We start from the raw sequence: 16314 nt of genomic DNA, 5'->3' as shown, positions 1-16314 counted from the left end.
GTCATAACACAATAAAGGCCCTATCCTACTGCTAGTAACTCTGCCTTAGCTTCTCCCTCTGGCTCTCGGCCAAATGGACTATTTATGGTGCACCTATCTAACGACAAGCCTGCTGTATGGAGTTCAATGGCTGGGTTCATTAACAGTGCTTTACCCGGCTACGTCTAATTTGCATGCAGTGACACCTTGCTTTTAATATAGATGTGAAGGTTAGTGGTAGGCCACGCCACTTTCTCAACTACCAATAGCCTAAATGTTGTTCTTCCATCTCCTCGTACCCCCACTGTGGCTAACACAGCCACATTTTCCTTCTCATTCAATTATACTCTAATCTTTTCTTGGCATGCTTTGTTCCTTTGCTTGCGTTTGTCACATATGTTACCATGCATTATGTTAGCATAGCCAACTGTCAGATCAAATTAAAATGTAGACATTGGTTTTTTTGTTGTTGTTTTTTATTTCAGCAAAGTGTTTAATAATCACAACATTATCCTATAATTTGAAATAATACAGGTAAGATCAAATATTACTTAATTTTTTAAAATCTGTGTTTTAAAGTCATGCTACAAACTTGCCTAAGAGGTCTTTGTTTGGGGTGCATGGGTGTGATCTTCATTCAGGAGGATACCTCAAGACTTTTTGGAAAAAATGTACTTTCTTTGTCCAAAGTCTTTGCCCTCTCTTTTGTGTATTTTAACAGTTGGCCTGTGATTCTGACAGCTCTACCTGCTGTAATGGGTGCCTCTAGGAAGTGTGAAACAAGGTCTTAACACTTGGCTTTTCACTATGAATGTGTGGTTCTTTCTGTGCTCACAGTTAAAGTTACAATTGGACCATAAAGCGTTTTTCCCCAACAGACTGTAAAGAAATGGATGGGAGGCAGCTGAGAAATGAACATGTGAGTATCTGTTTCTGTCTAATTAAATCCACAGAACAGCCTCAAGCCTTCCTCTGCCAAGACTGGATTCAAACAACTTGAGGATACTGTAGCTGCCTTCTGTGGTAGCACACTGCCACCTATTGTTCGAGGGACTCCTCTCTGCCTCTGAAACCTTTGTCTGGCTCCTCTCTTGATTGCTGAAAAGACAAGTTAGGTGGTAACAGATAACTGATGATAGTGACATCAGTCATCTGCCAGCATAAAACACTCTTTTAAGATCACATATCTCTTTTGAAGGCTTCTTTATTACTATTTGTACAACACATAGACTACCTCTAATGGCACAAATCATCAGAGCAGGAGAGTAATGCAACCCCAGCTCTTATGTGTTATCATTGTGAAATGTGTTTTCTTAGTGTGGGATTCTGCAGAGGCCCATTTGTTGTTGTTGCTCTCGAGAACAAAGCAAAAGAAGAAGTGGCAGCTGGAGGAGCAATTTTTGTCCATCAAGGGCTATTGAGAGTTCAATTATTTATCTTGTGAAGTGTTCCAAGGATGTGGTCAGCTCATCAGGGTTATAATGCACGGAGTGAGAGGACATGTGCATGGAGCATAGGGAGAAGGATGTTGTTGTAGTCTGAAAAAAGTCAGCTAAAGCTTGTTTCCAGATACCAGCACTCCCACGCTCTCCGCAGCTAATGAGGAAGTCTTTAGAAATGGACATTGTTCGTATCTCCTCTGGTGAGGAGGACAAAACACTTCATGTCAAACACCTGACAAACTTAACCTGACAATAACCAGCGGGGACTGCAAAGAATTAATTCATTTGTTGTTTAATAATATTTCTTTACTGAAGTGCACAAAGTAAAACGCCATGTCAAACTATCTGGTTGCACACTGTTGAGACTCTGGAGGTCCCAGTGACATTCAAAATGAAAGAGAAATATGTTGCCCAAACAGGATTATGAGATCAAAGAGGGACTATGTTTGCGAGTTCTCCTTGCGAAAAGCAGAAGAAGATTTTAGTATTAAAAATAGAAACTATTTATATTTAAAATATCTTTATTAAGTATCACTCAGCTGCCAGTGATGGGAAGTCTTTTAATTTCTAAACTGGATCTATAGAGAGACCTCTATTTTCTTTACAGTTCCCACCAGTGTACCAAGTGTGTTATTCAAATATAAACAGTGGATATGAAATATATATGACAATTAAACCACATGTAACATTTTTCTAGTCTTATCAACCACTATATGTCATGTTTACCCGCACATTCCTGGAGGAATTTCACTATCAAAGACACACCAGTGACACACATGAGGACAGTTTTAGGGGTTTGGTATGTTCCCCGAGGATACATATGGACTGGAAGAGCTCAAGATCCAATCAGAATCTTCTGGTTAGTGGAAGACCAGCTCTAATTCTTGAACCATATTGTATGCATTACTATACAACAGGAAAATAAGCATATTTCATTGAACTGTCTTGCATAATTTTCTAGTTTTGACAAAACTTTGGCTGGACAATGAAGATAGAGCACAGCAGGAAAAAAATCCTGCTAGCAGCCCCTTACGGGCCATCTGCCTGACGCATTACTATAGGAGACAATAGTGTTTTAAAACCAGCCAACAAATATTTCCATTCACTGGAAAGCAGGGCTTTGGTCCTGCTTAACCCAAGGTAAGCAGAGTGGCAGGGGAAGTGCTGTACTGATTAGAGGAAAATTTATCATCTGCATTTTAAGCCAAGAAGCCTTGGGCCATAATTTTTCTAGCAAGGATACATAACAACTGTTAATGCAGAGCATGGCAGCAGAAAATGCATTACATACATAAACAACATGAAAGTCCCAGATGACATCATGGATTGTTTTTGGGTCCATATTCCTGCATAGCAGGTAGAAAATATGTAGTATGCACTATAGAAATATCTACAATATTTAAATACAGAACACAGCAGATCTTCAGAATATTGGGATCTTTTTTGACCATTTTTGTGAAATATCAGAGATTAAGTGGTAACTTAAAAAAAATCTGAATGTAACTTGAATACATTTGAATGAAGACAACGCAGAAGTGTGATCCAGTCAATCTCAAGCAGCTGTTAAAACTGTGCCTGAAGAGAGATCCATCACCAGTTTATTCAAAAAAATGAGCCGCTTTCAGAATTCCTGCTAATGTCCATCCATTTCTCCTAGTCAAATGGACTCTGGAGAAGTGACTGATTTTACACCGAACTCAATAATCCACAGCCTGTGCAGTGCAAGCAGTGGAGTTCCACTGTGCGCATGTTAACACCATTAAATCACCTCAAATGTCTGCATGATTCAATTTTTTTCACAGTGTCCGACAACTGAATTGAATTTCTCCAAAGTGGCTGTCCATTTCCTGCCTGTGTGACGAGTGGCTATCGTTGCCAGGGATTTCAGAACCATTCTCCCATTTGCTTAACTTCCAGATCACATTTTGAGCAAAGTGCGCAGCTACCCATTTTCCAAAAATAAAAATGAACTGGAAAAAAAAAAAGTTAAATGAGAATGAGACAAACATACAGTTTATAGAAAGTGATTTTAAATTCGGTGAGGTTTTGTTTCTTTTATTTCTAATCAACTGCATGTGGTTATGTGACAGAGATAGGGTTCTTTCTTTGTTTTTGTGCGTGTGTGTGTGTGTAAAGCTGTATCCACAAAAAAACCATATTCACTGTCTAAATTTTGGAATTGCAGCCAGATGAGGCCCTGGCCTTGTACAAGCCTGTCACTGGCACTCTATAGCACAGCGGCTCTTAGTGGCCGTGACTCCATGACCTGCTTTCCCGTTCATCATGAATAGCTGCTGGCACCTCTCTCCAGCCTGTCTACTAGATGAGGAGCAAGTTTAAAGAGATACACCATTTTTTCAGTACCATTACATTTTTGCCTTGATTATGTTATTATACTATATGCTGTGTCCACACGGTTCTGCACAGTTTGACAATGCCCTCCGGGTCAGGTATAAGAATAACAAAAAGTAGTCTCCTTCTGTGTTCCTCAAGACTGTTTGTACTACTCTCCATGCAAATGCTCAGCTGCAAGAAGCGCAGAGAAAGTTCAGAAGCATCGTTGAGCATTTATGAAGAACTGACTCAGTTTGGCGTTCTCTGTTAATGGATAAAACCTCTGAAAACAAAAGACATCGTTTATTTCCAATTGGGTTTATGAAGGCTCAAAACTTTCTCGCCAAAGATTTGAATTCTGCTATAACAGTTTTCCCTTAAAAATATTCTCATATTTTTAAGGGAAAACTGTTATAGCAGAGGATTAGACGTCTCCGTCTAATCAACTCTAAGACAAAAAACCATTTCTTTGTGAGTGCAGCTGTAGATGGGCTGAGGAAGACAATGTTCACGTGGGCTGGGGAACACTGATTCCCTCTGACAGACTGGGCCTGTTTGCTACCTGCTTAATCCCCAGCATTTTAAAACGGTGTTTGGAATAAACGGACTAAAGGGAATAGAGTACCTAAGAGCTCAAGAAATTGAGAGCTCCACAGGCTTGATTGGCAGGTCTTGTCAGCGAGTCTCTTCCAGTAAGAGGCACCTGCCTCTGCTCTAGTGGGATCCCTGCCTCCAAAGTGAAGCGCAAAGGCATTGTCTTAATTATTCCCCAACCCCACGCCCCCACACCAGCGCATCTCAACAAGAAGGAGGGAAAAAAAACACAATTAACGGTAAGCATTTAGGGGAGAGAGATTATTTACTGGGGCCCATCCAGTGGAGGCAGACGCTCAGTGGTCCTGAGAGACAAACATGTCCATCAGCCTGGGGAAGCCTTGCAATCCAATTAAAGTAGAAGTCTTTCAGGCGGTCAGTGCTAGCTGATGGTGTTCATCATCCACCGGTGACATTGCTTGAATAATTTCTCATTTTAGTCCCTTACTAGCAAAACATTTCTTTTTTGGAATAATAACTGCAAAATATTCAACAACATGAGATGTTTGTATGAAGAACAGAAGACCAACCCGCAGCAGAGAAACACAGAAATCACGCTTGCTTATTCATAAAGTGTTGTTCAAGTAGTGATCTTTGGAGCCCAACACAATGGAGTCAATAGGAAGATCATTAGCCATCTATATGGAAAAATTTATAAGTGTTAGTGGATTGAACAAGGGAATTCTTATGGAGACAACAATAGGAATGCAAGCATGTGACGGCAGGAAGATTCCTGTGTGCACTATGTGGACTTTACTACAGTCGCCCAGGCTGAGGAAAAAAAGGAAAGGAGGAAAAAAAGATTGCTGCAATTCAAAGAGCATGACTTTACTTGGAGAGGCAAACCAAATGAGAGTCTGGGCCTTGGGTCCGTGGGTCAGCTAGCAGGTGGGAATGAGGTGAACCAGAGCGGGGGGAAAAACAGGATGGCAGAGTGGGGACGTCACATCTGGGCTGAATTAGGAAAGTAATACGGCGGGCCCAGGAAAGTGTTTGAGGATCTGGCAGATCTCCTTTCCCTAAGAACAGCAGGTTAGTATGTCAGCAGGGAGTCCAGATGAGAACGATTAGAGGTGGCCTTTGAGGAGCAGGTGCCTCTTCTACCTCTGCTGCTTAGCACTGAATGCACGGTCATTAATCTTACATTGTCATAAGGCATTTAAGCAGATGATACTTTATGAGCTTGTCAAATTCCGCCTTGTATGTGGTTTGTTTTAAATGCATAATTTCTTATGCATGGACCATTATGGAGCAGCACTCGGTTACATTCAACAAGCACTGGAATTAAAGCTAGAATCTTCTGCTGCAGTGTAATGGAAGAAAGAAGAAAACAGGGCATCTTAATCATTGTAAGTGGATTACCTCACCTAACATTACATCATAGCTGATTTGGTGAACAAATTATTTGACAATATCGCAATTTAAAATCAAGTGGCTCGCAGCTTCACTACTGCATGACCAGTTGCTGCCAACTGCTGTATTAAAATGGAGATACAGCCACTGGCAAAATCCTGTAAGAAGCCAAGAGTAACAACAGTGTCTCCTTAATAGTCTCATAATTTCCCCTATGGCTCTATCATGCTCACTGTCTCACTCTGCTCCGCCACCCCGCCTTGCTTTGTATACCAGGGACAGACACATTTGAGAATTGATTCAGCGCTACATTAAGTAATCTAGTAATCATTTACAGCAATAGTTTTGGGGTTTTCTTTGAGAAACAGAAGCATATTAAACAGGCATTGGTGTCACTACGAGGAGAATGGAGCGGTTTCCGTGCAATGTGAGTGCTATCTGACTCGGACGGCCCGCGTTGGGGTTTTTGCTCTCCTTTACGACCTCAAGCTGTACAGTGAAGTGGAAGAGCGTCTTTTTCATGGTACAATTTCCACCCCATTTCTTTGCATTTCATTGTTATCCCTATCTCCAAAACAATTCAGTCATGCGGCTCTATGCAAAAGAGCAAAGCATGCATCTGCTCACAGAACAAGTGGAAAGAGAGCAGCTGTGGACACAGACCGCAGCATGAGAACTACAGTGTAGCTGTGTTTGTCAACATGAAAGGCTCGAGACCAAAAAAAAACCCCCAACCTGTTTTACAGTTTTACATCAGCAGAGAAACATTTTGTTATTCGTTTTATGATTGTGGGCATTTTTGGTACATTCAGGCTCGCTTGAGCATTGAGATGGTGATGTAAGTAGTGATGCTGGGGAGCCGGATTAGCAGGTTGTCATACTTTGCCGTTTTTGTTAGTTTTTGTTTAAAAGGGATTTCAAAACGCGGCTTTCTGTAGTGCTCATGAAACCTGAAGTGCTTTAATAGGAGTTCTGTGGTCTGTAGCTGTGAGCGATCTGAAACATGGACAAAGACGGGGAGATGGAAGAGAAATCTAAGCCAGAGGCAGTCTAGTTTGAACAGCTATACAAGACTTGCCTCAAGTGCACCGGGCAGATTTTGGGGTGTAAAAGAATGAAAGCGGTAATTCTCACCTGGCGCTGGTTTTTGTTATAGAAACAAAAAGGTTGCTTTTTTTTTCTTTGCAGAAAATTTAAGAAAGTTTTTGTTATTCTACTGGAAGCACTTGTTAGCAAAATCGAACAATAACAATGAACAATTATGAATGAACAGTACTTTCAACTGTAATTGAAATTGTGTAATGCCCTTCAAAATGACAATTCCAGTTGTTGTTGTTCAGGACATTTTTAAAGGAAGAAAAACAAATTTTTGAAAACCACTTTTTCATCCGCTTCAACTAGTGCCTGAGTGAAGTGCTATCTTCTCCCCTCGCATAGGTTTCAGATGGAGGTGTGGGTGGTTTCAGTAATGATTTACAAATAATAAGTGGTGGAATGAACAAATCAATAAATCAGTAGATCTCTGGATATTTGTGAGGCAACCTTATTTTTTATATTTATCTGGGTCTTTTATTTGTTTTCAGCTCTCCAAGGCAGGAGCAGGAATCCCAAATTATCCAGGGGGTTAGGGGGCGCAGTGCCCCTGAGCCCCGAGCCCCATAGCAGAGGTAACGTATTCAATGGCCTGGGGCGAGTGGAGGAGAGGAGCGGCCCTGCTGCATACTGATGGCAGGGAGAGAAGCCAGTAATTGGAGCTGCAGAGGAGAGGGGAGAGGGGGGCAAGCACTGGGAGATGATGGCTTTGTTTTCTCTCTTCCTGTCTGTGCTGCTCAAACTCCTCCTCCCAGGCCTCGCTCTCCCTCACACTCACTAAGTAGAGATATGGAGAAATTGAATAGAGATACTTGCTAATTGGTCTCTTGCTGCTTGCTTAAAGGACCATAGACATTCTTTTTCATTTGCCTATTGAAACTAATAAACTACATCTGTCCGTGTGTGTCTCTGTGTGTGCGCCTGCGTATGTGCGTGCGTGTGTGCAGTTATTCAAGGATTACATGAAGCGCTGTGTTGTTCTAACAGGGAGGAAAAGAGGAAAATGTGAGGCATTGCTAATACAGTAGATTTAAAAATGGTTGTTATTGTTATTAAGACTGAAAGGAGAAGCCGTGCTCACCAAAATGAAAAAGAAATCTCAGACTAACCTATTTGTAATACCCTATCAAAGCTTGACGAGTTCATTTACTGCTTTATTTCACTCCACTGCCGTAGAACATATGCACTGCGTTCATGAAAGCCAATTTAAACCCTGTGCTGCCTGATATGATGTAAATTGGTAAATACTATCCTAATCAGAGCACATCACAGTTAATTAAGAAAATTACTTTGACAAACGGTTTGAGACTGGTGTAGGAGCTCAAGCCAATCAGGCTCATTCCTTATGGTGGTGCTCCCTCATGTGGGTAGGGAACGGTGAGAGTGCTGTTACATACATTGTCGAACATCGCTATCAAATCGGCCAGGAGAGAAGCGGATGCTTTTGGCGAAGTAAGTCCCACAGCACCGTCTGTTGACATTGTGAAGTGGTATGATATATGCAGGCAAATTAACTAAAAAAGAAATAATAATTTTTAAAAAATGGAGAAGAAGTTTGTTGTGGCGACATGTTCGAGTCAGCCCTGCTGGCCAGTTGGCCCTTAAACAGGTTGAAGTCCACAGGTCACAAGAAGGACACAAGCAAAGTGAAGCTCTCATTTCCTGTCAAAAGCAGCGCAGACAGATTCTTTCCAAGGCATCAGTCGCAGGCTAATTGGGCCCCGGTGGGTGACACTGCAGCATCATAAATAAAACAAACACAGTTGTGGTGTTTCTGCCACTGGACTCTTTAAACCTTCATCACAGAATAAGCGGTTCTGATGAAACACCCAGCCTAATTACTCTGGTACAGAGCTGTTATCTTTTCTGCCTCGTGTAATTGATCCTCTTTTTTTTTTTTTTTTTTCCTGAATGCATTTATGTTTTTAATCAGAAATGAGAGCATGCATTGCCTGAGAGCTTGAAGACCTTGTAGGAGCCGATAATTAGCTGCTGTGGTTAATGGGCCTAACTGCTTGTGTGCTACATGACTCTACGGTGTCATAATGTGGCAGAGCTCAGAGGAGACAGTGCTCAGGGGTGATGCACGTGTGATTAGTCTCCTCACTTCACCAAAGCCCTTTTCACACCTTCACTTTGCAGTCAGAACCACGAACCTCTGGTGTAGAAAATTACATATCTTTAACTGCACTCACTAATCAAATGTGCTCTCTGTGAACCTCTGACTGATCCATGACCAGTGTTGGGTTTTAATAGTTTTTTTTTGTTCTCTGAAAAAAGGACTAAAATACTGAAACACACAAGTCTTGTACTTTCAAAGTGTTACGACTCAGCACGGCAGAATGTAATGTGCTCCCTTTAATATGTGTGTTGCGTTCATGTGTTTGTATAGCAGCATGTGTGCTAATTTAGATAAATATACAGCTTGCCCTGGGCCATGAATTAGAAAGCAGGCTAATATTGATATACTTTGAATCTCTTGCTTCTTTTAAATTCACAATGAATCAAAATACATCAGCTGCCCACCTGGCATATTGTGTGTTCTTCATTCTGCTCGGTGTCCTGATGATTTCACTTTGTTATTCAGCCAGTGGCTCCTTCCTTGGGACCATATATTCATATTCATTCTGAACCTATAGAATGTGTCAAATAGAGGTGTCCTAATTGTGTCCTTGATGAAAGGCTATTAATATTGAACATTTTCACATTCACCCGTGTGCCAGTGCTGAGGAAATGTGTTTTCCCCCCTGTTTTTTTTTTCTTTCTCCAAGACAAAAAAGCAGATCTGTTCATATCTCTAATGATACCTGATTCCCCAGGGGTTAGCGGCGAGACTAGCGGTGGCTTGAGCAGATTCATCAAACAAAATATGGTGCTCTTTCCTCAGGAGGCTGAGAGTCACATTGCGTTATATCACTGTTAATTAGAATGAAATATGCAGTTCAATTATTCTTTGTATTGTTTCCTGACGCGCGGGCTTGTGCTAACTATAGAGCACTGATGTAACACCAAATGTTAGAAAGCTTAACACTTATTTCCGCTCATTTTTTTTCTTTTAACAAAACTGCAGTGCTGCTTTTTTTTTTTCTCACACACACACTTCCATTCCATTTTTCAGCATAACAAAGTGACCCCATAACTATTCCAAACAGTGACTGTAAAACCAAAGCGTTTATTGTGTGAAAATTCTTGTAGCTCTTCTAAGCAGTGCTGTCATGATACTGGCAGCAACTGGCCTGATCGGCTGGGTAGCCGGGTGGCTCACTTGACATTGTTTTTTGAAGCAGGCACTGGCTGTCCTGTGACCAGTGTCAGTATAGCACAACCTCTGATCCAGGAACAGCAACTGTCAGGCCCGCACCTGTACGGCACTGAGACCTTGTGTCCCCCTCCACGTCCACAACGCAAGGTTGTGCTTAGACATGCTTTGCATCTCATCGGCACTCATTGGCCCAAGCAATGCTCTCGAGACTGCCCATGATCCCAGCTGTTGTCTTCATTTTAATGCACTCTGAATAATATTAAAGTAGAATCAGTTGAATTTATTAATGCAGCTCGCCCCTTGGAGAGATGCTTTTAAAGGCCAATGATTTAATTTCAGCTCTTAAAGGCCATCTTCAGTTCTTGATGCTATAAAGAATTATGGCTTTTGCCATCTCTTAACACCAGCGTGTACTGTGGGCCACAAAATGAATTATTAGTAAACTGGAGCTAGTGCAAACAGCTGCTATTAGCGACCATTTTTCTCTCTGTTGTTATCTCACTTACATTGCCGCCCGTATTCCCAGAGACGACATCAGTCCTGGTTACTATAATTTATGTCTTTCATCAGGAGAGACTAAAGAAATGTGCCAGCTAGTTAAGGCGCAATCTGGAGGAAAACAGCTCAAGGTGGCTACAGCATCATTTTAAAAACTCCCAATGCAGTCTCATGTAGACGTGTTAATATACACTGGGCTAAACAGTCGCTAACTGTATTAACATCAGTATGTTCTGCGTTGTGTTTGACAACTGAGCTGATGCACAACAGGTCATGTTTCATTTGGTGCATTGGTGTGTTCTGTTTAGAGGCAAATCGTAACCTCTGCCGTAATAATTTAGGCCATTTGGGAATTGCAGAGCAGCCAGTGATCTCCAGTGATGACCTGCTTCTCCGGTGGTACAAAGAGACCAAATAACACATACACAAGCGCCTTAACACATGTAAGTCAACGGATAGCGGTGCTTTTGTTGGTTTTTCCTCCCGTGCGCATTATGTCTGTCAGAGGGGAGGTCAGAGAACCTTAACAGCATTGTAACAGTAACAATTACTAAGGATTTGTTGAGAACACTGGCTTATTTAAACGAGTTTTGTGTTCTGTTTTGTTTTTTTCCTCTATGCATCTCCTTGTAAAGCAACACAGAACTGCGACAAAGGGTGCAGTGTTCGCTCTCCCTCTCTGCACTTGGTAGTTTGACGCCCGCTCCAGGGCTGAACATCAGAAGAGCGGCTGCTGAAAAAACAGGTTGTATGGGTCCTTGCACACAGCCTGCCTGTGGTGCTGCCTGAAGGACTGCCATGGAAACAAGGAGTGTGACAGGCTCTGGGGGGATCCGCCACAGCTGCAGGCACTTCCTTTTTGACAGCCTGATGAAGACATCACTGCCACACCATGCACAACAACAACTACTACTGGAGAAAGAATATGATCAGACAATGTTAACTGCTGTGTGGCTGAAATGTTCATTAGCAGGCTTGTAAAACATCCAGGGATTTTCCCCACCGCATTCAGGGACCATATTGCACAGTGACTTCCTCTGCAAATATCTGCAACTGTCCCAGGAGAAAATATACTGATAAATAATTCCTTAAATATGATTACAACACTTTGAAGAGGGGCTTAGGTGTGTTTGTGTGTGCGTGCCATATGTGCATATAAGTAGAGAGCATGAGTGCGCACCGGTGCATGCAAAGTAGAATCAACAATTGTTGAATCCCTGTCAGACTGTTCGGTATGATCCACTGAATATGAATGATACGGGGTACATCCAAGTCCACAACCTCAGTGCCACAGATTCAAAGATTTGACAGCTTGGAGGCAGGCAACCATAGTCCCTTAGGACCTCTCGTAACTGGAAGAATTTATCTTTATAATAATATATATGTCAAATGACACATCATTTCAACTAAGTGCTATTAACCAAAGCGATGACTTTAGATAAACTGTGGTTTTTTTTGGCCCCGTATATGTCACATTCTTATTTTCACTTGTTCTGTCAGATATTTAGATGAAATCCGGTTGTTTGCTGTAATGTCTCTTAAAAGTACCCTGGGAGTGTCGCTTAATTGGTTTCACCTCTTGGGGACGTTTCATCGGGTTTTGCATTGGATCTGCTTGTAACCCCCCCTTACACACCTCCCCGCGATGCCCTCCTCTCAGCACAGCCAAAACCAGCTCCCCCCCCCCCCCCCCCCCCCCCCCCCCCCCCCTCCAAGCCCCAGTGGAGCCAAGAATGTAGGAGGGTTTCAGCCAGTGTGTGGGATTTAGCTCGTCAGAAGCTCAGGGTCACCTCCACACCCTCTCACTTTGAAATGGACCCCTGGTGGCAGCTCCTGGGAGAGCCCAGTGATGTCTCTATCAGCCTGTCAAAAGAGATAGCCCGGGGCTCCACCAGGTCCCCCTGAGCCAATCAAACTCTTCACAAAGCACAGATGGATGCTCTTTCACCAGCGTGCTACTCCTGAGGAGGAGGAGGGGTGGGTGGGAGGGAGGGAGGGGACCCGGCCGTGATGCTCAGTCCCCCAATTGGTTGGAACAAACTTCCATTGCTGGAGTCCACTCCTCAGTTCAGCTCAACTTCAATTATAACTATATATTGTATTGTATATTGTGAAAGAGAGTATCTGCCATTTATCTAGTGGGCAAAGAAGGAAATACTACTATTTCTAGTTTTAATTTCCTCTTATATACTCTCATATATTCTACAGGATGCAATTATTTTGAAGAACAGTTCTTTAGTCACTTTGTGAAACATTTATGTGAGCAACATAAATAAGAAGAAATACTGTTTTGCACAATCAAAAATGATCAAAGATGCCAATCGATCATTTTGCGTATTTAAAATTAATATGCGCGGGAACACTGAGAGATGATACGCTATATCCCTTGACTTTGAAAAACTGTTGCGGGAATACAGATGGAAAAACAGAGTACGTGTGTGTGTGTGTGTGTGTGTATATGTGTGTGTACGTGTGCAACCATTAGATAGGCCAGGTGATTTTAGTGGAAATATAAAGCACTAAGTGCCGGGGATGGAGAGAGTACTCTCTGTGAGATGAGCTCTTTCTCTCTCATCTGGACCCTGTTATTGTGAGAAGGCAACAAAGCAATACATTAGGAAGCACACTGGAGCCACACAGCTTTGATGTGAGCTTGGTAACCAAGGCGCAGCAGTGGCCGGTGTGTGAGCGCCGTTTCAATGGCTGTGTTGTGTAATCAGATGTGTTTACTGTGTATTCAAGTAAAGAAGTGGTGTAATCCATGCTCACAAGAGTGCAGTTATTGAAAAAAAAACAAGAACTCAAACTGATCAAGATTCTTTATTCAGGATTCTTGCAGATTCTCCATTTGATGATGCAGACACGATGCTAGGAGGTAAAACTTGCACGTGAATTTAACAGGAAACACAAAAACTTTACTTAAGCCAAGCAAGTTGGAAATAATACATTTCATGACTATATTTGTTTCTGAGATAAAATTAGGAGTGCTTGTAGGATTACGTTAAATAAAGCAAATCTATACCACAAAAAAGATAAATTCAGTACTCTGTCCTTAATATTTTAAATATAAACAAAAAATATTATTTCACCACAGTTATTTAAAATATATGTGACCTTTAGTTAAATGAACATATAAAGAAAAAAAGAACATTGCAGTGGTTTGTTAAGTTTGTATTTTCTTTTCTTTAAGGCAAATTTCTCAGTTTTACCAAAGTCGAAAAAAAGCCCCAGATGCTTTTCATTCCTTTCTAAATTATATCCAAAGATGAAGGCTGAGCCTCGCAATGCTCTTTTTTCTTTACCTCCAAGCTTGTGATTGACAGCGCCATGTGCTGCCCTCCTAGCGGCTGCAGTTCACAGCCCCTGTCAGGGGGGTGGCAAACACACAAGCCAGAGAGCGGCTAGCTGCCCCTCAGCAGCAGGGAGCAGAGTTAGGGTGGTATGATGGGGTGCACGGGGTCAGGGGCTCTGCTGGCACTGGAGCATTGTTGTCAGGTGGATTGCATCATGCCACATTTAGAAAGAGACCAGCCTTTCATCCAGCGTGTCCGCGGAGCTTACTTTTTCTTCCGCGCCTGGTTCTGGCTGGTGGGCGCTCTCAGCACACTGTACTGCACCTGTAAAAACAAACAGGAGTTTGGTCAGAGGCAGGTAATCCGAGCTCAGTGGAGCGCACGGTAATGGCTCCCCTGAGGAGAGCTGGTGCAGGGGAAAGCGAGGCAGGCTCGCCTGTAATGAATCATTTTTTAAACACAGGAGCAGAGGGGATTAATCACAGGGAGGAAGGATTTGAAGAGTCAAGGGTTCTGTACCAGTGAACGCCCCCCTCATTCTGCACCACAATCACAATATTAGAAACAGACATCAACTGCTGAGATGACCTGCCAGCCAGGCCAGTGAGGGAGTTGCGAGCTGCATAATCACTCAGTGTAAGTTATGTCCCCTAAAGAAAACTTTGTAAGTGTTTAGTGTTGTTTAAGCTGAGCGCTACCAACACAAGTTGATGTATAAGTTTCTTTATGACTTTGCAAACCTCTGAGTGACTTTAATTTCTCCGGGCTAAAACTGGACCTGAAATGTGATATTTGAACTTAAGACCTTGTTCTTTCTCCTGGCTACATATGTAGTGTTAAACTCAAGGAACTCAACTCATGTTACACACTTTCTCATCCATAAATTCCCGCATGTGCTTGCGAAATATGAATCGGGTTTATTCGGACGCTAATTTTTGTCTTTTTTAAAATTACCACCAAAATTCCCATCATATGCCAAAGAGGGCCGATCATAGGGTAAGCTGAAAAGACAAGTTGGAATTTGAAAACTTGCTTTGAAGCTTGCTCGCTGAGCTCAAACAATACGGTGAATCTGTTGAATAAAGGTAAGAACTCTATGCTAATTAGCTGCTCTCCATTATTAGAATGGGAGATGGAATGTGGGAACAAAGTGACTGCCTCCTGCATCAGAACATGAAACTGTCCTCAGAACTGACAGATGCTTCTTATTTCAAGACAGACACTGTGTTGTCAGAAGTCCCCGTTTGAGGCGGACTTTGTAGATGTGCACAAGCACTAATTGCCAAGTCACATTTGCAAGAAAGACAGGAGTCAATTTTCCTCCTTTGTGGTCTTCTGTGTCCACACCTATCTGAGGATTGAAGTTCTAAGTCAACAAAAAAAACAATATGTGGTTTATTGTTTTTGGGTCTCCTGTGTATATGATGTTAAGGTTATTTTTCACAGCGCATAATGGAACGTACTTATGATTAATCTTAAGAGTGTTTTGTTTCCTTTTTTTATGACTGAGGCTATTTTCAAGATGTAGTTCCTCTTTTAATCCAGGCTAAAAAAAAAAAAACAGGGAAAAAAAAAGTATTGTTTCTATGGGATTTGAAAATGAGTCAATTTCAAAGCTCAAATAGTGTATCCCAATGGGGGGAAAAGACATACAAAGGATTCTGAATCAAAATGTATTCACCACCTTGTTTTGCCAACTCAGTCAGCCAAATCTCAAACAACACAGGCTCCCTCCAACATCACAGAGAAGTCAGCAATGGCTTGCTGCAGAAGGACATCAAGGGTGCAGCTGAGAAACAGACTAGGGTGAGAGTGCCTTGCCAGATCCAGACTGTCAGGATTTCTCGCTCTATTCTGTCTGGTGAGTTACCTGCGAGATAAAGGCATTGTGTGGCACTTCATTTCCTGGCTAAGCAAAATCCTCAGTCAGAGAGCGCCGAGCACCCAGCGCCACTTATAACACCCTGACAGCTCCTCTCAGCTCTGTGATGTAAATGCAAATGACATATCAGCCATGGCTAATATGTAATCACATATGGCACCCAGCAAGTCGACTGGGGCTCGCAACTACATTAATTGACTCTACCACCCTGAAGTGACTGGGGCCACATCAGAGTTTCTCTGCTGACACAACAGCCAGACACGTCAGGAGCCCTCTCTGTCGGCATGCAGCCAATCACTGGCTTTTATGTCACAGCGCTTCAATCAGCCGTGCAAAATTGCTAATAACGGACAAGGCCTCTGCAATATGGCTGAGGAGAGATCTGAGCATCTCCTTATTCGGGCAATGCAGCAGCTACACGGAGTTGCACTGTGGAATAATTGGGGCAGGCCCGCTTTAAAGGCGAGTGTCCATTAATAATCAAACAAAGCCAGAGGATATATCTCTGCAACACTTGGGAATTCTGGTACAGCAAATAATGCGGACATCTTCAGGGAATTCTCTCCATATCTGTATGTAAAATTG

The 16314-nt window shown here is 42.3% G+C and overlaps 1 protein-coding gene and 1 long non-coding RNA gene across 2 annotated transcripts in view; one reads left to right on the top strand and one right to left on the bottom strand.

The window, feature by feature from the left end:
- LOC147324641 (uncharacterized) overlaps window positions 1-7537 on the top strand; it is a 49852-nt gene extending 42315 nt beyond the window's left edge. The window contains exon 3 of the long non-coding RNA XR_015130542.1: window positions 7286-7537. This is a non-coding gene — a long non-coding RNA (uncharacterized LOC147324641). The remainder of the gene's footprint in view (window positions 1-7285) is intronic.
- Window positions 7538-13366: 5829 nt separating this feature from the next.
- Window positions 13367-16314, bottom strand: part of mctp2a (multiple C2 domains, transmembrane 2a) — a 38711-nt gene continuing 35763 nt past the window's right edge. Inside the window, exon 23 of the mRNA XM_086298588.1 lies at window positions 13367-14171. Within this exon, the coding sequence (XP_086154714.1) occupies window positions 14112-14171 (60 nt within the window). The 3' untranslated portion in view covers window positions 13367-14111. The remainder of the gene's footprint in view (window positions 14172-16314) is intronic.

The sequence above is a fragment of the Aulonocara sp. 'chitande type north' Nkhata Bay genome, linkage group LG7 (genome assembly GCF_057382095.1).
Source record: "Aulonocara sp. 'chitande type north' Nkhata Bay isolate Kocher_YH1m ecotype deep benthic linkage group LG7, A_spYH_male_GT1.1, whole genome shotgun sequence".
In the NCBI taxonomy this organism is placed as follows: domain Eukaryota; kingdom Metazoa; phylum Chordata; class Actinopteri; order Cichliformes; family Cichlidae; genus Aulonocara; species Aulonocara sp. 'chitande type north' Nkhata Bay.
This window is presented reverse-complemented; position numbering and strand designations above follow the sequence as displayed.